This window comes from Podarcis cretensis (genome assembly GCF_951804945.1).
Source record: "Podarcis cretensis genome assembly, chromosome: 3".
Classification (NCBI taxonomy): domain Eukaryota; kingdom Metazoa; phylum Chordata; class Lepidosauria; order Squamata; family Lacertidae; genus Podarcis; species Podarcis cretensis.
The window spans coordinates 99,498,784-99,525,632 of NC_137172.1; the positions used below are offsets into that span (position 1 = coordinate 99,498,784).

General features: G+C 42.1%; 1 protein-coding gene and 1 long non-coding RNA gene across 3 annotated transcripts in view; one reads left to right on the top strand and one right to left on the bottom strand.

Moving 5' to 3' along the window:
* Nucleotides 1-23,970, top strand: part of PXDN (peroxidasin) — a 79,756-nt gene extending 55,786 nt beyond the window's left edge. For both annotated transcript variants that reach the window (XM_079969636.1, XM_079969637.1), the window contains 7 exons: nucleotides 4,282-5,785; nucleotides 7,413-7,547; nucleotides 8,925-9,133; nucleotides 12,241-12,358; nucleotides 16,246-16,378; nucleotides 17,807-17,920; nucleotides 19,813-23,970. In XM_079969636.1, the coding sequence (XP_079825762.1) occupies nucleotides 4,282-5,785; nucleotides 7,413-7,547; nucleotides 8,925-9,133; nucleotides 12,241-12,358; nucleotides 16,246-16,378; nucleotides 17,807-17,920; nucleotides 19,813-19,938 (2,339 nt within the window). In that variant the 3' untranslated portion in view covers nucleotides 19,939-23,970. The remainder of the gene's footprint in view (nucleotides 1-4,281; nucleotides 5,786-7,412; nucleotides 7,548-8,924; nucleotides 9,134-12,240; nucleotides 12,359-16,245; nucleotides 16,379-17,806; nucleotides 17,921-19,812) is intronic.
* The window catches only part of LOC307212727, a 48,634-nt gene continuing 22,647 nt past the window's right edge, over nucleotides 863-26,849 (bottom strand). The window contains exons 2-3 of the long non-coding RNA XR_013837148.1: nucleotides 15,074-15,396; nucleotides 863-920 (exon numbers count right to left, since the gene is read on the bottom strand). This is a non-coding gene — a long non-coding RNA (uncharacterized lncRNA). The remainder of the gene's footprint in view (nucleotides 921-15,073; nucleotides 15,397-26,849) is intronic.

Below are 26,849 nucleotides of genomic sequence, written 5' to 3' on the forward strand. Positions count from 1 at the left end.
GTCACATTCCCCAAATCCAGATCATGACTTTGACAATGTACATTTTTTGTGTGGAACTGTTGTGATATATTTGATAGCAGTCTTGTCGAAACAAACCATTTTCAAGAATAGTTGTGAATAAAATCCTAACATTTCTAGATTAAATATATAAAATAATTTTAATCATTCTTAAAAAGTAATTCACAAACAATTCTGGCAATAATACAATCATACTGGATATGGCTGAAATGATCTTAGTTTTTTCTTATTGTCTCTTTTTACGAATAAGCCTTGGCTTCTAATAGACGTCTGTTTGAGAGAAACAGGTCACAAAATTTGTTGTTGTTGTTTAGTCGTTTAGTCGTGTCCGACTCTTCGTGACCCTATGGACCAGAGAACGCCAGGCACTCCTGTCCTCCACTGCCCCCCGCAGCTTGGTCAGACTCATGCTGGTAACCTCGAAAACACTATCCAACCATCTCATCCTCTGTCGCCCCCTTCTCCTTGTGCCCTCCATCTTTCCCAACATCAGGGTCTTCTCCAGGGAGTCTTCTCTTCTCATGAGGTGGCCAAAGTATTGGAGCCTCAGCTTCACAATCTGTCCTTCCAGTGAGCACTCAGGGCTGATTTCCTTCAGAATGGAGAGGTTTGATCTTCTTGCAGTCCATGGGACTCTCAAGAGTCTCCTCCAGCACCATAATTCAAAAGCATCAATTCTTCGGTGATCAGCCTTCTTTATGGTCCAGCTCTCACTTCCATACATCACTACTGGGAAAACCATAGCTTTAACTATACGGACCTTTGTTGGCAAGGTTATGTCTCTACTTCTCAAGATGCTGTCTAGGCCTGTCATTGCCCTTCTCCCAAGAAGCAGACGTCTTTTAATTTCGTGGCTGCTGTCACCATCTGCAGTGATCATGGAGCCCAAGAAAGTAAAATCTCTCACTGCCTCCATTTCTTCCCCTTCTATTTGCCAGGAGGTGATGGGACCAGTAGCCATGATCTTCGTTTTTTTGATGTTGAGCTTCAGACCATATTTTGCACTCTCCTCTTTCACCCTCAATAAAAGGTTCTTTAATTCCTCCTCACTTTCTGCCATCAAGGTTGTGTCATCTGCATATCTGAGGTTGTTGATATTTCTTCCGGCAATCTTAATTCCGGCTAGGGATTCATCCAGCCCAGCCTTTCGCATGATGAATTCTGCATATAAGTTAAATAAGCAGGGTGACAAAATGCAGCCTTGTCGTACTCCTTTCCCAATTTTGAACCAGTCAGTTGTTCCATATCCAGTTCTAACTGTAGCTTCTTGTCCCACATAGAGATTTCTCAGGAGACAGATGAGGTGATCAGGCACTCCCATTTCTTTAAGAACTTGCCATAGTTTGCCATGGTCGACACAGTCAAAGGCTTTTGCATAGTCAATGAAGCAGAAGTAAATGTCTTTCTGGAACTCTCTAGCTTTCTCCATAATCCAGCGCATGTTTGCAATTTGGTCTCTGGTTCCTCTGCCTCTTCTAAATCCAGCTTGCACTTCTGGGAGTTCTCGGTCCACATACTGCTTGAGCCTTCCTTGTAGAATTTTAAGCATAACCTTGCTAGCGTGAGAAATTAGTGCAATTGTGCGATAGTTGGAGCATTCTTTGGCACTGCCCTTCTTTGGGATTGGGATGTAGACTGATCTTCTCCAATCTTCTGGCCACTGCTGAGTTTTCCAAACTTGCTGGCATATTGAGTGTAGCACCTTAACAGCATCATCTTTTAAAATTTTAAATAGTTCAGCTGGAATACCATCACTTCCACTGGCCTTGTTATTTGCAGTGCTTTCTAAGGCCCATTTGACTTCACTCTCCAGGATGTCTGGCTCAAGGTCAGCAACCACACTACCTGGGGTGTATGAGACATCCGTTTCTTTCTGGTATAATTCCTCTGTGTATTCTTGCCACCTCTTCTTGATGTCTTCTGCTTCTGTTAGGTCCTTTCCACTTTTGTCCTTTATTATGGAAATCTTTGTGCGAAATGTTCCTTTCATATCTCCAATTTTCTTGAACAGATCTCTGGTTCTTCCCATTCTATTGCTTTCCTCTATTTCTTTGCATTGCTTGTTTAAGAAGGTCTTCTTGTCTCTCCTTGCTATTCTTTGGAAATCTGCATTCAATTTCCTGTATGTTTCACGATCTCCCTTGCATTTTGCTTGCCTTCTCTCCCCCGCTATTTGTAAGGCCTCATTGGACAGCCACTTTGCTTTCTTGCATTTCCTTTTCATTGGGATGGTTTTCGTTGCTGCCTCCTGTATAATGTTACGAGCCTCCATCCATAGTTCTTCAGGCACTCTGTCCACCAAATCTAAATCCTTAAACCTGTTCCTCACTTCCACTGTGTATTCATAAGGGATTTGACTTAGATTGTATCTTACCGGCCCAGTGGTTTTTCCTACTTTCTTCAGTTTAAGCTTGAATTTTGCTATAAGAAGCTGATGATCTGAGCCACAGTCAGCTCCAGGTCTTGTTTTTGCTGACTGTATAGAGCTTCTCCATCTTTGGCTGCAGAGAATATAATCAATCTGATTTCTATGCTGCCCATCTGGTGATGTCCATGTGTAGAGTCGTCTCTTGTGTTGTTGGAAAAGCGTGTTTGTGATGACCAGCTTGTTCTCTTGACAGAACTCTATTAGCCTTTGCCCTGCTTCGTTTTGATCTCCAAGGCCAAACTTGCCAGTTGTTCCTTTTATCTCTTGACTCCCTACTTTAGCATTCCAATCCCCTATAATGAGAAGAACATCCTTCTTTGGTGTCACTTCTATAAGGTGTTGTAAGTCTTCATAGAATTGGTCAATTTCAGTTTCTTCAGCACCAGTAGTTGGTGCATAAACTTGGATTACTGTGATGTTAAAAGGTCTGCCTTGGATTCGTATCGAGATCATTCTATCATTTTTGAGATTGCAACCCAGTACAGCTTTTGCCACTCTTTTGTTGACTATGAGGGCCACTCCATTTCTTTTACGGGTTTCTTGCCCACAGTAGTAGATATGATGGTCATCCGAACTGAATTCACCCATTCCCGTCCATTTTAGTTCACTGATGCCCAGGATGTCAATATTTATTCTTGCCATCTCATTTTGACCACCTCCAACTTACCCATGTTCATGGTTCTTACATTCCAGGTTCCTATGCAATATTTTTCTTTACAGCATTGGACTTTCCTTTCGCTTCCAGGCATATCCGCAACTGAGCGTCCTTTCGGCTTTGGCCCAGCCGCTTCATCAGCTCTGGATCTACTTGTACTTGCCCTCCGCTCTTCCCCAGTAGCATGTTGGACGCCTTCCGACCTGAGGGGCTCATCTTCCAGCGTCATAACTTTTATATGCCTGTTGTCTTTGTCCATGGAGTTTTCTTGGCAGGGATACTGGAGTGGCTTGCCGATTCCTCCTCCAGGTGGATCACGTTTGGTCAAAACTCTCCACTATGACCTGTTCATCTTGGGTGCCCTGCTCGGCATAGTTCATAGCTTCTCTGAGTTCTTCAAGCCCCTTCGCCACGGCAAGGCAGTGATCCATGAAGGGGAGGTCACAAAATACATAACCCCTAAGCTGCTGCCCTACCAAGGAAGCAAAACAGGGATTGTGGAAGCTGCAGCTCATGCACAAATTAATTTCCATAGCATTGTATTATGCCAGCATTATGTGCAACCAAGGGCACTGGTGGATCAGTTTTTTTAAAATAAGAAAAAGTTTGTGATTACGTTATTTGTAGCTTGTCTCCCATTACTTTAAGTAAGTTTTTTAAAAAATACTACTAGGAAAAGAATAATTTTTGTGCTACCTCCTAAAGGTGATCTGCAACCCTAACACACTTCCTCGTGGGCAAGCCCCATTGTACTCAAGGGGGTCTGTATTCTCAGTAATGACTGTGTGTGAAGTCAACTGGTTGATTAATAGATCAAGTAATGTCACACCTTTTGAGATATCGAAAGAGGGAGCATTCTAGCTTATGATATAATAAAGAGAAGCTATCATTCATCATAGCTCCTGTGCCTTCTTTCCGAAAGAAAATGGCTATCTTTAATATTTTCTTTCCCGTTCCCTATTGCAGTAACACACCAGAACCAAAAGAGCCTCAAAAGGTAAAGAACTGTGCCCCTTAACTCACAGTACCCTGATTTAAAATGCCCCCCAACTAATTAGTTTATCAGTGTTGTAGATTTTACATGGTTAAAACTGATTAAAGCGTGTAGTAATAGCATTTTTGTTTCCAGGACTTAAAAGGTATTTGATCCTTCCCTCTCTCTCTCTCTTATCTGTTTCAGGCTATCACTATAATGACCTTGTGTCTCCACAGTATTTGAATCTGATAGCTAACCTCTCAGGCTGCACGGCCCATAGGCGTGTGAATAACTGCTCAGATATGTGCTATCACCAGAAATACAGAACACATGATGGGACCTGCAATAACTTGCAGCATCCGATGTGGGGAGCCTCCCTAACAGCCTTTGAACGCTTGCTGAAGTCGGTCTACGAAAACGGATTTAATTTGCCAAGGGGCATTGGAGCTAACCGGCGTTATAATGGACACACACTCCCAATGCCACGCTTGGTTTCAACCACGCTGATCGGGACGGAAACAATAACCCCTGACGACCAGTTTAGCCATATGCTGATGCAATGGGGCCAATTCCTAGACCATGACCTGGACTCCACCGTTGCTGCTCTGAGTGAAGCCAGGTTTTCTGATGGCCAGCACTGCAGCTCCGTTTGTACAAACGACCCCCCGTGTTTCTCCATCATGGTGCCGCCCAACGACCCTCGAGTCAGGAACGGAGCGCGGTGCATGTTTTTTGTGCGTTCCAGCCCGGTGTGCGGAAGTGGCATGACTTCCCTTCTCATGAATTCGGTTTACCCACGAGAACAGATCAATCAGCTGACTTCCTATATCGATGCATCCAATGTGTATGGCAGTTCGGATCATGAGGCACAAGAAATCAGAGATTTGGCAAGCCACAGGGGGCTTCTGAGACAGGGCATTGTGCAGAGATCTGGGAAGCCTCTTCTCCCATTTGCTACCGGCCCACCAACTGAATGTATGCGGGATGAGAATGAGAGCCCAATTCCTTGCTTCTTAGCCGGCGACCATCGCGCCAATGAACAGCTGGGACTCACCAGCATGCATACCTTGTGGTTCAGAGAACACAACAGGATTGCCACAGAGTTGCTGAAACTCAACCCACACTGGGACGGCGATACAATTTATCATGAAACACGCAAGATTGTGGGTGCAGAAATGCAACACATAACGTACAGCCACTGGCTGCCTAAGATTTTGGGAGAGGTAGGATTGAAGATGCTTGGCGAATATAAAGGTTACGACCCCAATATTAATTCTGGAATAACTAATGAATTTGCAACTGCCGCTTTTAGGTTTGGTCACACGCTGATCAATCCCATACTGTATCGGTTGGATGAAAACTTTGAGACTATTCCACAAGGCCACATACCTCTTCATAAAGCGTTCTTCTCCCCGTTTCGGATTGTAAACGAAGGAGGCATTGACCCGCTTCTAAGGGGTTTATTTGGTGTCGCTGGTAAGATGCGTGTAACATCGCAGTTGCTCAATACGGAATTGACAGAGAGGCTTTTCTCCATGGCTCGGGCAGTAGCGTTAGATCTGGCCGCAATGAATATTCAAAGAGGTAGAGATCACGGAGTACCACCTTACCACGATTTTAGAGTTTACTGTAACCTTTCTTCGGCTCACACGTTTGAAGATTTGAAAAATGAAATCAAGAATCCTGACATCAGAGAGAAACTCAGGAGGTAAGTGTTAGATAAATGTGACTTAAAATAAAAATGTACTTATTTGGTGGGAACTAAACATTCTTATTTCTTTAAACAAAAACAATAAAACACTCAATTGTAAGTTATGTACCGTATTTTTCGCTCTATAAGACGCACCAGACCACAAGATGCACATAGTTTTTGGAGGAGGAAAACATGAAAAAAAAAAATTCTGAATCTCAGAAGCCAGAACAGCAAGAGGGATCGCTGCGCAGTGAAAGCAGCAATCCCTCTTGCTGTTCTGGCTTCTGGGATAGCTGCGCAGCCTGCATTTGCTCCATAAAATGCACACACATTTCCCCTTACTTTTTAGGAGGGAAAAAGTGACTCTTATAGAGCAAAAAATACGGTACTTTCAAAGGGCTGTATCCAACACTTCTGCTCACACAACAGGACTTTTCCTTCTCCTCCTCCTCTCCCTGCATGCTCCCCAGATCTGCTCCAGAGGATCTCCTGATTCTTTAAAAGAGATTTTGAGGGTGCATGGTTGGGCTATAGGGGAGAGAAGAGGAGGAACCAGCAGCATTGGATACAACCCAGAATGTTTAATTTCATGGCAGTCTGTCAATATATTATATACACATATTTAAACTTGCATATGACACTACTGCCCTTAGGCAAAACTAAGAATGCCTTTGTGCTATCTAGATAGATAAGATTTATTGAATAGATTTGCTGAACCAACTAATGTTTAAAATGTTGGAGGTTACCTTCTGAGTTACAGCAAAGGTTTACATTACCTTGCTTTAGAAATCAGCTTTCAGAAGTCAAATGGAAATAAGGGCTCAAACCTGCCTGGAAGCTGTGCTGACTAATGCTACAGATGTGATCTCATCCTCAGTCTGGGGAAGGAAAGACACTGTACACATCCAAGCAGCGAGTGCAGAAAAAAGGGGAATGGGAGCATTGGCTCAAATTAAGTCCTACATAAACACACAAGGGGAAGGCAACCAAAGTAAAAACCAGACTGCCATCTTTCTATCTCCAACTGTGTGACATTTCAGCTGTCATTCTTCAGAGTGGTATAAGGCTGAAATTGTGTGTACTGTATGATCTTCAATCATTTATGCTTTTTTTACTTTTTATTTCATATTCTTTACTGAAAAATATACAAAATTTTAGGTGCACAGAGTAAGATAAGACACAAAACAGAAGAAACAAGAAATAGTACACATGTAGAAAACAACACAACAACAACAAAAAAGATATTGTATACATTACCAAAAAGGGGGGGGGGGAGCTTCCTATTGTAGTTAACCAGTCCTTAATATAATATTTATAAAATATGGTATATTTATGGATAAATTTAACAATATAGTGGTACCTCAGGTTAAGTACTTAATTCATTCCGGAGGTCCGTACTTAACCTGAAAGTGTTCTTAACCTAAAGCACCACTTTAGCTAATGGGGCCTCCTGCTGCTGCTGCGCCGCCGGAACACGATTTCTGTTCTCATCCTGAAGCAAAGTGCTTAACCTGAAGCACTATTTCTGGGTTAACGGAGTCTGTAACCTGAAGTGTATGTAACCTAAAGCGTATGTAACCTGAGGTACCACTGTATTTGGAATTCATTTTTATAAATCAATCATTCATCTTACTTGTAATAGGTTATATGGTTCACCACTGAACATAGATTTGTTTCCTGCTCTTATGGTGGAAGATTTAATTCCTGGTAGCAGATTGGGACCAACACTGATGTGTCTCCTGAGCACACAGTTTAAGCGTCTCCGAGATGGGGACAGGTAAGTTTTGGTAGAAAACAAAAAAATAATAATTCAAAATTAATAATTTCACCATCTTAACAGTAATCAGCGATAGTGGCTGTGTATCCTCTTTCTTATGCTTAATTAATTTTTCAGTTACCATAACTGGCTAGTATAGGAGGACGAGTACCCTGTGGTAAAAATGTAGGAATTGGTGGGCGGGGGGTGGGGGGCATGTTCAGGAAAATTGAAAGGCAGGCAGAATATAGATCAGAATCTGCTGTTAGATCTCAGAATGATGTGCAGTAGAGCATTTCCTCTGCATGCAGAAGCAACAGATTCCATCCATGGCATTGCCAGATAGCATCAGAAGGTCCCTGTCTTCCTGGACAGCCACTGCCATTTAATGTGGCCTAGTGCTATGGGCCCATGGTCTTAACAGTGCTGTTTTTCAAGAAAAATAGGTGCTGGAACTCATTATGAACACCTCTCTTATGGCAATGGCACTCAGCTGAGAGATGCTGGAACTGAGTTCCAGCTGAAAAAAAGAGCCCTTGTCTTAAACAGTATAACATAGCTTCTCAGGTCTGATTGACTTGTTTAACAGTAAAGGTAAAGGGGCCCCTGACCATTAGGTCCAGTTGTGGCTGACTCTGGGGTTGCAGCGCTCATCTCGCTTTATTGGCTGAGGGAGCCGGCATACAGCTTCCAGGTCATGTGACTAAGCCGCTTCTGGCAAACCAGAGCAGTGCACAGAAACGCCGTTTACCTACTTGCACTTTGACGTGAACTGCTAGGTTGGCAGGAGCAGGGACCAAGCAACGGGAGCTCACCCCGTCGCGGGGATTCGAACCGCCTACCTTCTGATCGGCAAGTCCTAGGCTCTGTGGTTTAACCAACTGCGCCACCCGTGTCCATGTTTAATAATAGGAACACCATAAAAGGGCTTGCCTCCCCTCTCCCACCATGTAAGTGAAGGGAAGTAAAACATGGAGTGGGTTTTTATTGAAAGACTGTGAGCTCATTTCAGTGTATGTCTCACAAAGAACAGTAAGTTAACTGACCACCATTTTGCAGTTATTTTAATGCTCAAGGCAATTTGCCTATCTTCTCAAAGGACAGACTAGTCCTGGTGTACTGGAGTATTTTAATATATTGACATTGGATTTTCATTTAAGGGTCGAAATGGCAGGTGAGCTAAGAAATACTCGCCATCAGGCAGTGGTGATTCATGGAGGTGGAGTCCCATTGTGCAAGCATACCTTGTTCCATGCATGCAACAACTTTAGTTGACTCCCACCCACAGTCCTGATAATTGCAGAGTTTAATCCTATCTTCCGATTGAATGTTCTATCCATATTTTTTGTTAATTGAGATTTGTCTAATGATTTATTCTTACTTTATGTGAGACTATAGGTTATGGCATGAGAATCCAGGTGTGTTTACTCCATCTCAGTTGACTCAGATCAAGCAGGCATCCCTTGCCAGAATTCTGTGTGACAATGGCGACAACATAACCAGAGTGCAACGTGATGTTTTCAGAGTGGCTGAGTTCCCACATGGATATGGAAGCTGCGATGAAATTCCTAAAGTAGATCTCAGAATGTGGCAAGATTGCTGTGAAGGTAGGTAGACACCCACACACAATTATTCTGAAAAGGCAATTATTATTATTATATTTATTTATTTATTTATTGAATTTGTTTGCATCTAAGTTCCTTTGGGTTGATAAAGCAATTAACAGACAGACCAAACCCCCCCCCACACACACATAGATACATTAAAAACATCCCTCCACTTCCAAAAGGCTATAGATAGTTAAAGGCCTGGTTATAGAGGTAAGTTTTTGCCTGGTGCTGAAAGATATATATAATCATGGTACCAGGCGAGCCTTCCCGGGGAGAGCATTCTACAGAAGAGGAGCCACCACAGTAAAGGACCATTCTTGTGTTGCCACCCTCTGGACCTCTGAAATAACTTCATTGATATTAGGCAGGGAAACAAGTTGAGGAAAATAGGTTATCAAGTTCCTTTCTCAAAGCAGCTGTTTAGATGTTCTATGGCTTTTGGTTCTTCTTGCACAAATCCTGCTGAATGTGGTGGCATAGCGCAAAACTTCTTAAAATTGAACTCTAGGGACATGGGTTCAAATCCCTGCTCTGTCGGGAGATCTTTGAGAAGTGAGCATTCTCCCCTGGAATGACCATTCTAACCCAATCTTAAAAGGCTGGTGAGAAAGGATGAAAAATAAAACACCCATGCATGCCCTCCTTCCCCAATAAGGACATTTGAAGAAAGATGGAGTATCCATGTGATATACAAGTATTTAATAAGCACTGTGCTTTAGTGGCTCATATCTGGCAAAACCTAGACGTTGTATTCATTATGCTTAATACATGTTCAGTTTGGACTGTAGCATGTGAGTATGCATTGGCTCACTTTGCCTGAACCTCATCTGCTCTCCTCAAGAGAAGTCTATGGCTAACAATGTTTACAGTAAAGTTTATCCTTATCTCTTAGACAGTCATCCTGGTCAATTCCCCCTGGCCCCTTCCCAGACAAAACAATAACAGCAGTTGGGAAGGGGAGGAAGTGGCAGTTGTGAAAGCTCACTAGGAACAAGACAGGACTCATTGTCTCTTCTGCACTGGAATTTAGTTGGCGTGCATGAAGTTTGTAGTCTCCTCCTGCCCCAACCCCTTCACTTTTAGAGGCAGAAGGAAATGTAAATCCCATGAGCCCCAATGGAATAACAGTCCTCAACATGATCAGGACCTCCATTTTCCATCAAGAAGAGGTCACCAGTGCCTACATTATCTCTAATGAACCTTCACCACAGGTTGTTAAGTTGTGGGTGAACATATCAGACGACACAGTGATTCTTCAAACAGCTCTTGTTTCTTCAGAGGCCAGAACAGAACTGAGCTGAAGGGTTCAGTCAGCCTGCTTATATAGAGCTCCAGTACACATCATTGTAACAACTTTCTAAAACTATCCAATCACTGAACGTCACTTCCAATCCCTTATTTGCATAACTATCTACAGTATCCCCCTGCTGGCCCAGGGTGAGAACTTCAGTACATAACACAGGTGGTTACCCCTCTCCCAAAGATTACAGTTTTTGTTGGTTTAGGAAGAAGTAGGAAGAACTGGCAAGGGGGACACACTAGCAGAGGCCCACTTTGAGCTGCAGCTGAATTTGGAGGGGCCTAGGCCCGACTCTAAAGGGAGTGAGGATCTTCAAACCATGGGTATTTATATTTCAGGCTCTCCCAATTCCAAATTTGTTCCCATTGCACCCCTTTCTTCCTCAGCAGCTAATGGAAGTTTTCACTATTTTGAGACAAAGCAAGAAGAGGCTATTACACTTACAGACATTTTGTTCCTGTATATATTGAAATGAGAAACATTGCTCCTATTCTGCAAACAAGCACTTGACAATCAAAATTTGACAGTTTGGCCAAGGTGTATACTATAAAAAGCTGGCCTTTTTATTGAGCCTTTTATTATTGCAACACTACATAATAGAATGTATCTGTTTTCATTATCCTTCCTGTTTTCCTTGCTCCTAAATACTTTTCCAGAATAGATTTTAAATTATATTTGTTACTGAAATGTATCTCTTTCTGGAACGTTTAGCAAGTAGTAAAGCAGTGTAATAAAAAGAAAAACAAAGTGGCTCTTCCTCTGCATAATAACAAAACCCAGATACTTGTTTGACAAACCATTGCCGCCACAGAATTACTGTTTTATTCTGGTAAGCAAAGTTGTTTCTCTCCATGTGTGTCTCTCTCAAAAGTGATTAATATTTCATCTTCCTTTTCTTCCAATACCCTTGACAGCTTTCTTGCCCTTTTGAGCTTTCCTGAAACGCACATCTTAAAGCATCAACATAAGCCAACCCTCTCAAACCACAGATCTGCATAGTGATGCCCCCTGAAAAAGGAATCTGTTCAAATCTTTCAGGCAGAGAACTTTGATGAACAAACCTCCTCTCTCAGCAGTAAATAGCACATCACTAACATTCTCTTCCACTCTCAGCCAGCAAATCTACTGTAGGAAAGCTTTCCACAACCCTAGTGTGAGTTCCCATACTATTCACCACCCCTGTCTTCCCATCTCTTAAGGGGTAAAGTATACAGCAGCTGCCTACCTCGGCCTCCAATGTATAATCAAACTTCCTGTAGATGTTTAATTTCACTGTAAGTGAAGTTTCTCTCTCTCTCTGTATGTCTCTCAGAGAGGTACTTGATATTTCACTAAAAGATTTTAGGGAAGAGGTTATTTTGAGCTTTTCCATACAGTTTTCCAAGCCAGAAAATTAAAAAGCCAATTACAGTTTACTGGGCACAATAGATAAAGGGACCCCTGACCATTAGGTCCAGTCGTGGCCGACTCGGGGGTTGTGGCGCTCATCTCGCTTTATTGGCCAAGGGAGCTAGCGTACAGGTTCCGGGTCATGTGGCCAGCATGACTAAGCCGCTTCTGGCGAACCAGAGCAACACACGGAAATGCCGTTTACCTTCCCTATTTATCTACTTGCACTTTGACGTGCTTTCGAACTGCTAGGTTGGCAGGAGCAGGGACTGAGCAACAGGAGCTCACCCCGGGTCGTGGGGATTCGAACCGCCAACCTTCTGATAGGCAAGTCCTAGGCTCTGTGGTTTAACTCACATGTCTTTAAAATCCGAAAACTTGTTCATAAACCCCATAACATTCTGTTCAATTTCAGACTGTAGAACTAGAGGACAATTCAATGCATTCTCTTACCACTTTCGAGGAAGACGTTCCCTTGATTTCAGTTTCCGTGAAGACAAGCCATCAAAGCACATGAAAATGTCAAAAACAAGGTAAAGGTTTTATTTATTTATTTATTCATTTATTTTTTAAAATGACAATATGTAAACATGCATGTTATTACTGAGGCACAGAAGTCTTTGGACACCTCCCAAACATTCTGCTGCAAGTCTTTATTTACTTTTGTCCTTCAGCACATGAATTTTAGGAATGTGGCCGTATCTTATCAGCTAGGAGGTCGTATGTCTTACTCGTTTCCAAAAATTGCATTCCTTTTATTTCAAGTGCTTCATAATTAAATAGCTTTAGAAAGAACTCTTTCTTGGCAAATGCATCACAAGCAATCATTCAGAATCCCAGACTTGTTTTATCTTACATAGGAAAAATAATTCGGGGCAAATACATGGTTATTCAGATTGCAAGGTTGGCTACCTTGTGTGATCCAAAATGCGGTCATTTTTTGCGCTGTTGTATTTTTTATGGGTTGCTATCCTTCCAGAGATTCATGCACTGAGTGCCAGACTACTATTCAAAATCATTTTGATAAGACCAAGTGGATTGTGAATCATACAACAAAGGTGTGTTATCTCCAGTGCTGTTTAATATCTACAAGAAGCCATTAGGAGTGGTCATTAGGCGTTTTGGAGCGAGGTGTCGTCAGTATGCCGATGACACTTGGCTCTAGTTAGCCATAGCATCTTACGAGGGAGATATATGGGGAAGCCTTGGTAATGGGGAGCAACAAACATGTCAGAATATCATGTTAGGAACAGGATTATTGGATTCTTTAATTAATACAATTCCAGTTCTAAAGCAAATAACATTTATTTTTTAAGAATCTTTTATGTCCTACTAATGTACAGGGCTTTTAATCATAAAAATCCTGAACAGCTTTGCTAATCCAAGTGTACTTTTTCCACCTAGGATGATAGATGGGCCTTCCTAGGACTATGACGCCATGCCTTCAGTGCATAGGCAAAGTAATTTATGAGTTGCATCAACAATACACCTAAATTACATTTTGGCTTTTCCTTCTCTCCTCCTGGTTTTTTTCTCTGAGCAGGAGGATGTGAGCATGATGTAAATATCTTAGGAAGTTGAAGTGTATGGTTCTTGTCATTTTGGTAGGTGGGAGAGATGCTTAAAAATGTGTGTAGTACACACTGTAACGGTCTCAGATTTGTAAAATAGTCTGTAGCTTGCAAAACCTGTAATGGGATACCATACTTGGAAATTAGCCAGTATGAATGTTTGTTAAAGTTTCATATTTTATCGTTTAAAAATCCTGATCTAAGACAATCACCAAGTCTTTAATCTTCCATTTGTTTACGAGTCAGTCTTTTAACATATGCTTATTTCTAGTGAGAGGCATTTAAAAACATGCAAAGGTAATAAAAATGGGGGGGGGGGGGACTGTGCATGTTTCAGCACTATGAAACAACAATAAACAAGGGTTAAAATTAATATGATGCACTTCTTAACATATAATAAAAATACTATTAATACTATTAAATAACTGAAAATTTTATTTAAAAAAGCAGGGAAGACCAAAAAAACCCAACAAACCTGTTTTTTGCCTTTTAAATGCTACCGTTTTATATACTTCCATCAGCTGCAAAGAGATGGAAAGAGGTCAAGTTCTTCGTTGTATTTATTATTACCTTTAGAAGCAGTATGCATCTGCTGAGTAGAAATTCCTGCTCTGCTGTTTCCAGGATACACTATTCTGTGACTGGGAATATAAAATTTTTGTTTGTTTAGCCGTTTAGTCGTGTCCGACTCTTCGTGACCCCATGGACCAGAGCACGCCAGGCACTTCGGTCTTCCACTGTCTCCCGCAGTTTGGTCAGACTCATGTTTGTAGCTTCGAGAACATTGTCCAACCATCTCGTCCTCTGTCGTCCCCTTCTCCTTGTGCCCTCCATCTTTCCCAACATCGGGGTCTTTTCCAGGGAGTCTTCTCTTCTCATGAGGTAGCCAAAGTATTGGAGCCTCAGCTTCAGGATCGGTCCTTCCAATGAGCACTCAGGGCTAATATCCTTATAAATGGATGTGTTTGATCTTCTTGCAGTCCATGGGACTCTCAAGAGTCTCCTCCAGCACCATAATTCAAAAGCATCGATTTTTGAAAAGCATCGATCATCTGCAGTGATCATGGAGCCCAAGAAAGTAACATCTCTCACTGCCTCCATTTCCTCCCCTTCTATTTGCCAGGAGGTGATGGGACCAGTGGCCACGATCTTCGTTTTTTTGATGTTGAGCTTCAGACCATATTTTGCGCTCTCCTCTTTCACCCTCATTAAAAGGTTCTTTAATTCCTCCCCACTTTCTGCCATCAAGGTTGTGTCATCTGCATATCTGAGGTTGTTGATATTTCTTCCGGCAATCTTAATTCCGGCTTGGAATTCATCCAGCCCAGCCTTTCGCATGATGAATTCTACATATAAGTTAAATAAGCAGGGAGACAATATACAGCCTTGCCGTACTCCTTTCCCAATTTTGAAGCAATCAGTTGTTCCATATCCGGTTCTAACTGTAGCTTCTTGTCCCACATAGAGATTTCTCAGCAGACAGATGAGGTGATCAGGCACTCCCATTTCTTTAAGAACTTGCCATAGTTTGCTGTGGTTGACACAGTCAAAGGCTTTTGCATAGTCAATGAAGCAAAAGTAGATGTCTTTCTGGAACTCTCTAGCTTTCTCCATAATCCAGCGCATGTTTGCAATTTGGTCTCTGGTTCCTCTGCCTCTTCTAAATCCAGCTTGCACTTCTGGGAGTTTTCGGTCCATATACTGCTTGAGCCTTCCTTGTAGAATTTTAAGCATAACCTTGCTAGCATGTGAAATGAGTGCAATTGTGCGGTAGTTGGAGCATTATTTTAAATATATATTCTTTTCAAATATATGGATATTTAATATAAAATTAAATATCCATATATCTTCTAAAGAATAACAGGGTCATTCTACACCTTAATGATGTAACATCTTTCCATGGTGAAGTGTAAAAACTTAGTGAGTAATGGCTGAAACGATGTTGCTTTGGTCAACCTTTTCAGATTGTTTCAAGCCTATGCTCTTCTTCTCCAACCCTCCTGCAATACAAAGGGGTCAGTTTTTAGCATTCAAGTACAATGGGGATGTTAGGACTGAATCCTACACTGTGCTGTTTTTTCCTTCAGCGCCAATCTCCTTCTTTCATTAAGTGTTGCTTAAGTTTTCTTTGTAAGCAAAACTGAGATTCTGTTGGAAGAGGAAATAGTAATTCTGCTACATAGGTCACATTTTATACACTGGAGAATAATAATGCATGTGTTCACTTATTGCTGTAGACTTTTAAATCTGCATTCTCTTTCCTGATCTTGGCTGGCTTTCTCATCCTTATCTCAAGTAACATGGGGAGGGGAGAGGATTAAAGCACTTTATTAGACTGCTAGCCTTCTGATTTTTTTGGAATGTATTACTGGCATTTATTTTACCGGTAAGTCTGCAGAATGTAAAGCTCAATAAAGGGAACACCTGCCAATCAGCATATTCTTTTTTTTTTCTGCATGCGGTAAAGTTTATGCCAAGTTTCACATCGTGAAAGAATTCTGTTACAGCAGCAACACCTATTTCAAAAACATCTTGAGGAGAAAGCAGTTGCCATCTGGTCTTCACTATGTGGAGTCTAAGAACTTTTAATGACTATATCAACTCTGCATCTAATTCAGCACCAAAGGGTCACCATTGCAAATCATAACCGTTGTGGAAAGTTCCTAATTCTTTTCTGCCATTGCTAGATCCTCCATTGTGTGTCTGCAAGGGATTGAAACACCTAAGCCTAATTTGTACAGCATAAGCATACTAGTAAACTAACCTTCTTTATAGAAACGTCTACGTATCAAAAAAGAAATGGGTTGCCCCTCCTGCTTAATATACTGGTTAACTTTTTGTCATTGCAGTTCTGCAAGGGAGAATAAATTTTCTAACCTCACCATCTCATCCTTTGATGAGCGCAAGAAAGCACCCGTCATGAATGACTTCAAAGAATTTGTTGGTGACATGCAAAAAACTATCACGGACCTCAGAAAACAGGTGAACATAAAAAAGGTTCTTCAGATAATATTAGACTGTGTGGCACAGAAAGTGTTTCAGCAGTATAATCCCATACATGTCTGATCAGAAGTAAGTCTCATGAGTCCAAGGGGGCTTACACCCAGATAAGTGGGTGGAGAGTCACTGTCTTAAGCTCCCTGCTCATTGTATGAAAGAATGCATGTAATGGGTTGAAAATATGCTGTCGGCACCCACTGCAGAATGGGTTGAGAGTTGCACACAGGAAAAACAATTCACTGGAGATCTGGTTGACCCTCTAGGATGGCATAGAAGGTGGCACGAGAGTGGTGAAAGGAATTGGTAAAAGAACAGTTTCCCCCCACTGAATTAAAGGCCCTTCCACTCATTGAAGGAATCCTTGTGGCAGTGGAAGCATTTTTAAGATCCAGAGGTGTGTGTGTGTGCGTGTGTGTGTGTGTGAGTGAGTGAGTGAGAGAGAAGGAACACTTGTGCATTAAGACTAGCACTTGTAGTTGAGATACAGGGAAGTGCAGAGAGAGAGAGAGGGGGGGGGAGGAGGATTCCCCCAGGGCTATTGTGAGGGTGGCGGAGAACTATGAATGTTGCTTTGAGCTCCTCAAAATGAAGGCTGGATATACATACAATAAATCTGTAACTTCATTGTGCTCAACACTGGACATCTCAAATCCATCTCTTGGCTTCCATCTCTTGAAGTGAGTAGGACATCCTCAATTACACACATATGCCCTTTCATGTGTGAATACATGCCATCAACAAGCAGCAAATCTTGGGCCTAGAACAGTGGTTCCCAAACCTCAGGCCATCACCTGCTTGGTTCCATAACCTCATCCCCCAGTGCCCCCTACCCTATAAAAAGCATTGTTCAGAATGCTCTTTTGCATATGATAACACAGCAAAATTCAAAACAGTAGCAATTAATTGCACATTTATCCAAAATCCAATATAGTTCAAAAAATTCAACAAAATTGATGAACTTGATCTAGTAATACCAGGTTTTCAAAGTATCATAGTCATTTATACCTCTTACTGCCCCCTTGCCTCTTAGAGCGCCCCCTCTTAGGTAATCCCACTGCCCTCCAGGGGGCAGTACCACCCACTTTGAATGAATGAATTGATTTATTACGGTCACAGACCAGAAATACCTACTTTGGAAACTACCAGACTATAACTTCTGCTTGACCCCATTCCCTCCAGTAGCAGAGCTTTTTGACAGTCAAATGAAATGTGACATTAAATGCACCCTTCAGCCTCCACAACCAGCCAGGAACCCTATTGGACTGCATCTCTCAGTAAAACAAACTAGATACAATTTGAGTACTTAAGAGAAGGCTGTGTTTCTGTGGTTTTACTGGCTTGCATACGAAAGGTAATGAGAATGCTTTTAGTATACAGATAGCTAAACAAGGATTTCCTGCCTTTCTTCAGATAAAGAAACTTGAATCACGGCTCAGTAGATCTGAATGCACTGACGAAAAGGGTAACTCTTATTCCAGTAACGAAACCTGGAAAAAAGACCCGTGCACCACGTGCGAATGCAAAGTGAGTAATCAGAATATTCATTTTCATGGTTTTAATATGGCGTCTCCACGCTTACCTAGACATGGCTCATTGTGTTCAGTGGGGCGTATTCCCAAGTAAGCATGAATAGGGTTCCAACATCATACTGATTTTGCAGTGTTCTCAATTGTAAATAAAGGTAATTGCCATTGCAGTTTTTGCACTTGCAAACTGAAGAAGTGAGAATAATGAATACAGCTGGAACTTTGATTGCTGTTTTGGCCTCAACAGTTTTCACTGCCAGCAAGACAAGCTTCTGTTCAGTCAGTCTACTGGCTTGTCTTCTCACCAAAGGAGCTACTGCCAGAACAGTATGGAAATGGGCACAGCAATTGGCTTCCTAAGAATCCCAGCTTTATTTTATTTTATTTTGAAGAGCCAGCCCTTAGTTCTTACAGCTGTAAAATGTTTTGAGCAATGCCTGCTAATGTTTCAGAAATAATAATAATAATAATAATAATAATTTATTATTTATACCCCGCCCATCTGGCTGAGTTTCCCCAGCCACTCTGGGCGGCTCCCAATCAGTGTTAAAAACAATACAGCATTACATATTAAAAACTTCCCTGAACAGGGCTGCCTTAAGATGTCTTCTGAATGTCAGGTAATTCTTTATCTCTTTGACATCTGATGGGAGGGCGTTCCACAGGTCGGGCGCCACTACCGAGAAGGCCCTCTGCCTGGTTCCCTGTAGCCTCACTTCTCGCAATGAGGGAACCGCCAGAAGGCCCTCGGCGCTGGATCTCAGTGTCCGGGCTGAACGATGGGGGTGGAGATGCTCCTTCAGGTATACAGGACCGAGGCCGTTTAGGGCTTTAAAGGTCAGCACCAACACTTTGAATCGTGCTCGGAAACGTACTGGGAGCCAGTGCAGATCTCTCAGAACCGGTGTTATGTGGTCCCGGCGGCCACTCCCAGTCACCAGTCTAGCTGCCGCATTCTGGATTAATTGCAGTTTCTGGGTCACCTTCAAAGGTAGCCCCACGTAGAGCGCGTTGCAGTAGTCCAAGCGTGAGATAACCAGAGCATGCACCACTCTGGCGAGACAGTCCGCGGGAAGGTAGGGTCTTAGCCTGCGTACCAGGTGGAGCTGGTAGACAGCTGCCCTGGACACAGAGTTAACCTGCGCCTCCATGGACAGCTGTGAGTCCAAAATGACTCCCAGGCTGCGCACCTGGTCCTTCAGGGGCACAGTTACCCCATTCAGGACCAGGGAATCCTCCACACCTGCCCGCCTCCTGTCCCCCAAAAACAGTACTTCTGTCTTGTCAGGATTCAACCTCAATCTGTTAGCCGCCATCCAACCTCCAACCGCCTCCAGGCACTCACACAGGACCTTCACCGCCTTCACTGGTTCTGATTTAAAGGAGAGGTAGAGCTGGGTGTCATCTGCATACTGAAACCAAAGGCATGGTTGAAATTTGCTAGTGTGGTCTGGAGGGTGGGTAGGGCCTGGCTAGAGGGGTCCTGTTTCCTACCCCTTCCCCAAACTAGTGAAATCTGGTAATGCAGATTACTGAATAAACAGTGCAGAAGAAGATTCCTGAAATTTCTTCCAATTTAACTCAGATTATACAATTCAAACTCTTGAAGATTTTTCAGGATAAGCTAGCTATTATCTCGTATGTCCATTGGACTGTAGAGAGTCTCATACATTGAAGTGTGAGTTAGGGACAATAACTTTAAACACGGCTGACATTAATAACCATTAGATTAAATGTGGGTTCTGTGGTAGAAAACTGATTAAATGAGTGATCTTAGTAGCTCATGGCATAATGCCAGTTGTGGGGGGATATTTGCTGAATAATGTCACTGGCTATTGAACACTTTATTAGGATGTGTGCTGAGCTGTTGCTATAATTTTCCTAACACAGGTTGGCCAGATAACCTGTTACGTGGAATCGTGTCCACCGAACGATTGTGCAACACCTGTGAAGCTTAAAGGAGTTTGCTGTCCTGTCTGCTTAAAACAAACTGTTAGCAAGGAAAATAAGCTCTAAGCCTGCTTTGCAATGGTCACAATACAAGTCATATGGATATGCTGATGGCAAAATACAGGTAACATTAGGCATAAAACCACAACAGGACGTTTGCAGGACAGCATTCAAATGATGGTGTAACAATGTAAGGAAATGTATTATTTTACATGCTTGCCCACTGAAAAACCACCGTGTAAAAGTCTTGAAAGGGAATACACAGGACAGGACAATCTTCTCAGGTTCAACAAACTGAAAACTTGGTGCTACTTTTTAAAGACTCCTTTGCCAAGTAGTTTTGAGTCTTATTAGGCTGGCTTTTATTTCTCCATACACTGGCCAAAGGAAGTCAGGAGCCATTTATTAGGACGAAGAGGGCCACAGCTTTTGTTTTTAAAATACTGTGCGGCCCAGTGTTGATAGTCTAGCTTGCCTTCTGTCAAATACTTTGATGGAGCTAGTTTGTCTTTCTGAGACCCATAGTCTACTTATTTAGCTACTCACATCATGTCTTTACAGCATTCACTCAGTATTTACTCAGTATTCTGTGGCAGTGCCAATTCTAAAGGAGGATGAGGGTGGAGAACACAAATTTTGCTGTGGTTTTCTCCCGCATCTCTTTGCAGTATTAATATTCTGTCCGATCCACTGTCCACAGTTGCCCTTCTTTATTTCTCTGTTCAATACCTAGGAGATGATTAGAAATCATAGGCATAAAATATGTGTTCAGCCTTGCACTGTGTAATGTAATTCAAAAGTCTGTGTACTCGTGAAAGAAAAGGCACTGCTGCAATACAACAGCAATAACAAAAAAAGAGGCTGCTCTGACTACTGCACATTGAGCTAAACCTGAGATAGGACTTACCTGACTTTTCTGGACACTTCTGGCCTCATTTGCAGTGTTTGCCCTTGAGAAAACATTGTTTGGATTGGACCATAGAGGGTTCCTACTGCTTATCTGATGTAATAAATGGGATAAAATGCCCTACCCCTCCAGCACTGCAAACCATAGGACACTGAAGCAGTACAGTAATAGCAAACCTCTTGTCAGAGCTTAATTTCTAGGGGTGGGGAAATACATTCTAGAACTCAGATTTCCAAAAGTACCATCGTCCCATCTGGAACATTTAATGCCTGGGATATTTTTTCTAGAAAAAGAGGTGCCGGCATGAACTCAGCATGAACGCCTCCCTCGTTCTCTTAAAATGCCAATGGCACCCACCTGAGAGGTGCTGGAACTTGAGTTCCAGCTGAAAAACAAACAAACCCTGCATATAGAGATTCTCTGTAGTTACTCAGTGGTAGCATTTCCACCTGTTCAAGATTGCTTTCCCCTGGAATACTTCATATATCCCCTGCTGCTGCTTGAATGGATGCAAGGACCATAGCAGATATAATTCCCTCTATTTGTGATGCTATGATGCAAATGTTGTAGCTTATATTGTGAAAATGGCACTACACACATATAAGAGAGAGAGGGGGGGGGATTTTAGCTGGCTTGGAGGATTCCCAAGGTTTGGAGACGTATACTAATATTAAGGGGAAATCCCTGAAATTGGGATGTGAGGCAAAGACTTCCCAATGGGGTCTGTGCATCCTGACTTGCCATAGAATACTAAATTCCTGTTGCAGTGGTAGAAAAATCATGTGCAAGAGGAAATAAAATGGGAGACATGGGGGGGCATGTCTAACTGACTGGGAACAGTGAACAGAAGCCCTCCATGCTGCAACCTTTTGTTTTTAATATGATGCCCTCTAATTTTGGAGTCATTTTGCTCTTAAAAAGCATAGCTGAATGGGCATCCCCTCCCCCCACCCCCAAGAATCAGACCTATGTCAGATTCACTCTCGATTTAGGTTCTGCATTGTGCCTGAAGCTGCCACATGTCTTCCCAGAGAGACTCCTTTCCCCACTAATAGCTGCCTGTCAGTGAATTTGGATTATCTTGGAATCAAGGTACAAGGATTGTGAAAGCTTCATTAGTCCTATTTCTGCTGCCTTATGTGGTTGTTAAAAAGTGTTTCGTTCCCCAGCATCTTATTTCTCAAGGGTACAGTGTACACATCCTCTTCTATCTTCTAGTATAGTATTCCATGGTATTGTCATGGAATGTGAAAGTAAAAACAAAGGTGTGCAGATAGAAAAGGGCAGGCCCATTTAAACTAAGGGGGTGGAGAAATTATAGTGAAGCACAGATTAGTGAAGGGCACTAAATGACACCTACCTACTGAATTGTTCTAAAAAACTTGCTCCTGTAGATCTGTACCATGGCGTGATCTGACAGAAGGCCTACCAAATAGAGATTAGCTGTTCCTTTACATACTTTATTTTAAAAATATGGTTTCATTTAAGGTTTTTTTTCCATAATGCATAGTGCCCCGCCCCCATAGTCCTTGTGTCAAAATCATGTTAATGATTACTTTTTTGTGAATCTGTGTGCCCAGTTAAGAGGTAAAAAAAAAAGCACTGTTGAATGTACGTCTATATTAACTTGCCATTGTTTACCTTTGTATTTTCAACTTTGCCTCTTTATAACCAACATGTATTATTACATACAGTGAAGGAAAACTCTCATACCTCATTTGACAGACATGTTTGGTTTCTTAAATGGTGCTTTTCCAGAAAACAAGTCTTAATTCCCTGGAATATAGCAGTGTTCTTCAAGTCCTGACACACTCACTCTCTTTTCTAACCAATGCTAAATCACTGATTGCTAAGTTAAATCATTAGGATTTAAGGATCAGGGACTTTAAAAAGCAATGCCATATCGAAAAAGAGGGGAGGGGCAAATACAAGAACCTTTTCAACTTGCTTAATAATTTTGTTTGATAACACAGAAGTGCATTAAATAAAGCCAGTCTAATAATATTTTGGTACATCAGCTCCCTCGCATAAATCATTTGCTATCTATCATATTGTGCATTGCCAAATTAGCCAAGAAACCTATTTGATGGAGACAGCAACTGTGTCTCTGTATGGTGGTGTTAAGCAAAATGGAGTGCATACAACATCATGATTGCAATCCTAAACACACTTACAGAGCAATCCTAACCAGACCAGGGATAATAGGAGCCTGAGAGCCAAAGCCCTACCAGCCAGGATGGAAAGCTGAAGATGGGGTTGGGTTTGTTTGTTTTTTACATTTTTTTGCTGTTCCACTGCCAAGGCTGGAATAGCTGAGGAGCTTAAAATTAGGCTGCTGAGGGTTCTGCGGGCTTTGGATCCCAAAGATTCGAAGTTTCTGGCACCTTGCTTTGAAATTCCCTGTTTCAGGACTTATTGGCAGCATACCAACCTCTGCTACAAATGGACATACACACAACATAAGTAGACAGAGCCCTGCACTCTATCTTAAATCGCTAACTAATGGGGATTGGATTGGATTGCAGTCTATGAAGACTCCATGAAACACAGCGGGACTTACTTCTGAGTAAACATGCACAGGTTTGTACTGTGAGGCAATTTCATACACAAATATTTGGCTTTGTGCCATTACAGCAAAATACCTATTTTTATGTGTTATATTTAAATTTGGAGTTTAATTCTTAAGGTCTTTCAGTGCACGAAAATATTTTGTTTTGTTGAAAATCTAGATCCCAGCTGTGCTTTCCAAGCTGCTATCTAAAATTCTTACAAACTTGGACAGATTTCGAAACAAGGGCTAGAACGATAACAAGCATATTGGTGGCTAGAGGAAGTTTTTTAATGTTACCAATCACCCTTAATTTTCAATTCTGTATTGTTTTAAAAGAGGGGAGGGGAAAAACCTGCTCAGGTATTTTAGGTTGTAATGCTATAACCACATACCTGAGAGTAAGCCCCATTAAATTCAATGGGTCCTACTTCTGTATACAATTGTAGTGTTGGCCACTTTAGTATTTTCCATGTATTCATTAACCAAATATACCTCTGTTTTCCCTTGTTAAATAAAGCAGATATATAATCAGTATTTGCCAAATTAGTATGTAAAATTATACAGATTCCAGCATTTATTACCACTAAACCTCTGGTGGTAAACTGGATTAGGAAATAGGTCTCATTCTAATATTTTTTTTTTTTTAAATCAAGCATTGTACAAATGAATATGTTTTTCTTTTTCTTTTTACATTTTCTGCTGATTAAAGCCTATGTAACATTTTAAGACAGTGGCCAATGGCCGAATGATCATTTTTCTCAGTATTTCTTCAGTTGCAATTGTTTCATATTTATTTACTTTTTTTATAAAAAAAAACTCCTACCAAAAGTGAAGTCTTAGTTATTTTTATTGTACTAAATAAATCTACCAAAGAATTGTTTGCACTGTTATGAATGCTTCTCAGTTACAATAAACAGGTCACATTTTTTAAAAGAGTCATGGGTAATTATTTAAATGAATCTGCTTGCATGTCAGTTTGTCAGTGCATGGTGTGCCCTGTTGATGTAGGACAATATCACTAATTACAGGTAACCAGGCACACATTTACCAATTAGGCTGTTCGAGTTAATGGCATTCCTGCCCGGCTTCAACAGTTGCACACACATGAACATGTTGGCTATTTGCAGGTGGCGCTGTGGGTTAAAGCCTCAGCGCCTAGGACTTGCCGATCGAAAGGTCGGCGGTTCGAATCCCTGCGGCGGGGTGCGCTCCCGCTGCTCGGTCCCAGCGCCTGCCAACCTAGCAGTTCGAAAGCACCTCCGGGTGCAAGTAGATAAATAGGGACCGCTTACCAGCGGGAAGGTAAACGGCGTTTCCGTGTGCGGCTCTGGCTCTGGCCAGAGCAGCGATGTCACGCTGGCCACGTGACCCGGAAATGTCTCCGGACAGCGCTGGCCCCTGGCCTCTTAAGTGAGATGGGCGCACAACCCCAGAGTCTGTCAAGACTGGCCCGTACGGGCAGGGGTACCTTTACCTTTACCTTTTTAGCGCTGCAGAGAGCTTGCTGGGGAGACCATGCATTAAAAAGGGACTCAAAAGTAACTTAAACAAGGTTTTAATAACAATAACAAAAACTCCTTATACACTAAATACATCAACAACAAGCCAGACCCAACCACCAACCCATCCCCCAGGGTAATGGGAGAGCTAGGTGCTGCTCCTTATATATTATACCCAATTGCTGACACAGCTTGATTAACACAACCTAGCAGCACCTGCTATGTTTCACAGCTGTAAGACTGGGTCTCGTTATTTGCCCTGGCCCTGGCATGTTAAAGACATACACAACTTGTGAAACAATAATGGACCTTCACATTTTAAAGTGACCGTTCAACAGAACAAGGCCTCAGGGGCATCTAAATCATATGGAAAGTGAACTCTTCGCTTTGTTAGAGTTGCCATTTTTCACAAAGTTAAGCCCAGGACACCCAAAAAGTTGAGCTAATGCAAAAACCAACATTTTTTCAACTGACTTGCCGAAGATCCAGGACACAGCACCACCTCTCGGAAATTCACCCCAGACGTCAGTTCCACCTTTGAAATCCTGGTAATATACGGACGTATGGCAGCCCTAACTTTGAAGGCTTCTTCACCAGCTCTCTACTTCTAAGCCCCTTTCAGTATTACTTAGATTGTATTATGAGAGGCTAACTTTATATTGAGGGATGAATCAGATGTTCTCTGGGCACCATCCCAGAGTTTTGATCCTGTGCTTCACACCAAGAACTATCAAGGTACAGCTTGTACTCCGGAAACATATCGGCATTGTTCTTTGTAATTCTGTACACTTTCAACTTTCACAGATGTGAAGATCTTTTGGTATGGTAATAGACCAGAACCCCCATTGTCTACATTTCAGCTATGTTTTCCAGACTTAGTTTCCTCTTGCTAATATCATGTTCATATAAATATTACATAGGATAATTCCTAATTATTCATAAACTATAGTTACCCATTCTTCTTACCTAGACAGGTGTAAGAGTCTTTTAAACAGCCCAAGACACCATAAATTTCACCCAAGAAACAAATTCAGAACATGTAAAAGGATGAGTAGCATACTGAAAAGACATTCTGTCATCTCATATTTTCCATTTCATGGTTTGGGCCTGCACACTAGATACTGCTTATCTGCGATGTATTACTCCCATGGAAACATTCTCCAAACCTCTTAATCAGTTTAGATATGAGTACTGTTCCCGCCATACCAACGCAATCACATTGCCTAAACATACACTGCAGACAGAGCTGGGATGTCCTTCAAGGATTTTGCCCTCTAAAACATATTTCTGGGTGTCTCATTCTGAGATTACTACTATACCAGTGATGGGGAACCTATGACCCTCCAGATGTGCTTCGATTTTGGGTCCCTTCAGCCCCAACCAGTATGGCCATGGGTCAGGAATGATGGGAGTTGTGGCCCTCCAAATGTTTCGGCCCTCCAAAATATGTGTAAATCAGAGGAGGGCAACCTTACGCATGGGGGGCAAATGCAGGAATCTCCAGAGCCAAACAACTCCTCCTCCGGTCACACCACTCTCCACCGTCTATACCCCTCACTGACCCTGCTCCATGTCATCCTCAAGCACTTTTTCCTGGCTGGCGTGTGTCATTGGACTGTGATATTTCATCTTGTTTGTTTGAATGGGCAATGGAGAGATTTGGCCTATTGGACAAAGGTAAGTGCCACATCCAGTGCTCCACCCACTTCTGCCATTGGATCCCATCTACCATTGGCATGTAGTCCTTAGAAGGTTGTCCAGGATAGAATGCTGCCCCTAGGCTGATTCCCCATCCCTAACGTACAGCAATGTCATTAATTGCCACTTTCTATATCCCCTTTGTGCATGTAACAGTTGGCCAGGAAAATATTGGCCTATTTGGGGGGGTGAGGTGCTTTTAGGTCAGCTGCTAGAAAAGCAATTGCTGGATTAAAAACAACACTGAGGAGCATAAACTGAAAGGTGCATATCTTAGATTAGTAGACAGTTTCAATAACCTAAACAGAGAAAACAGATGCAC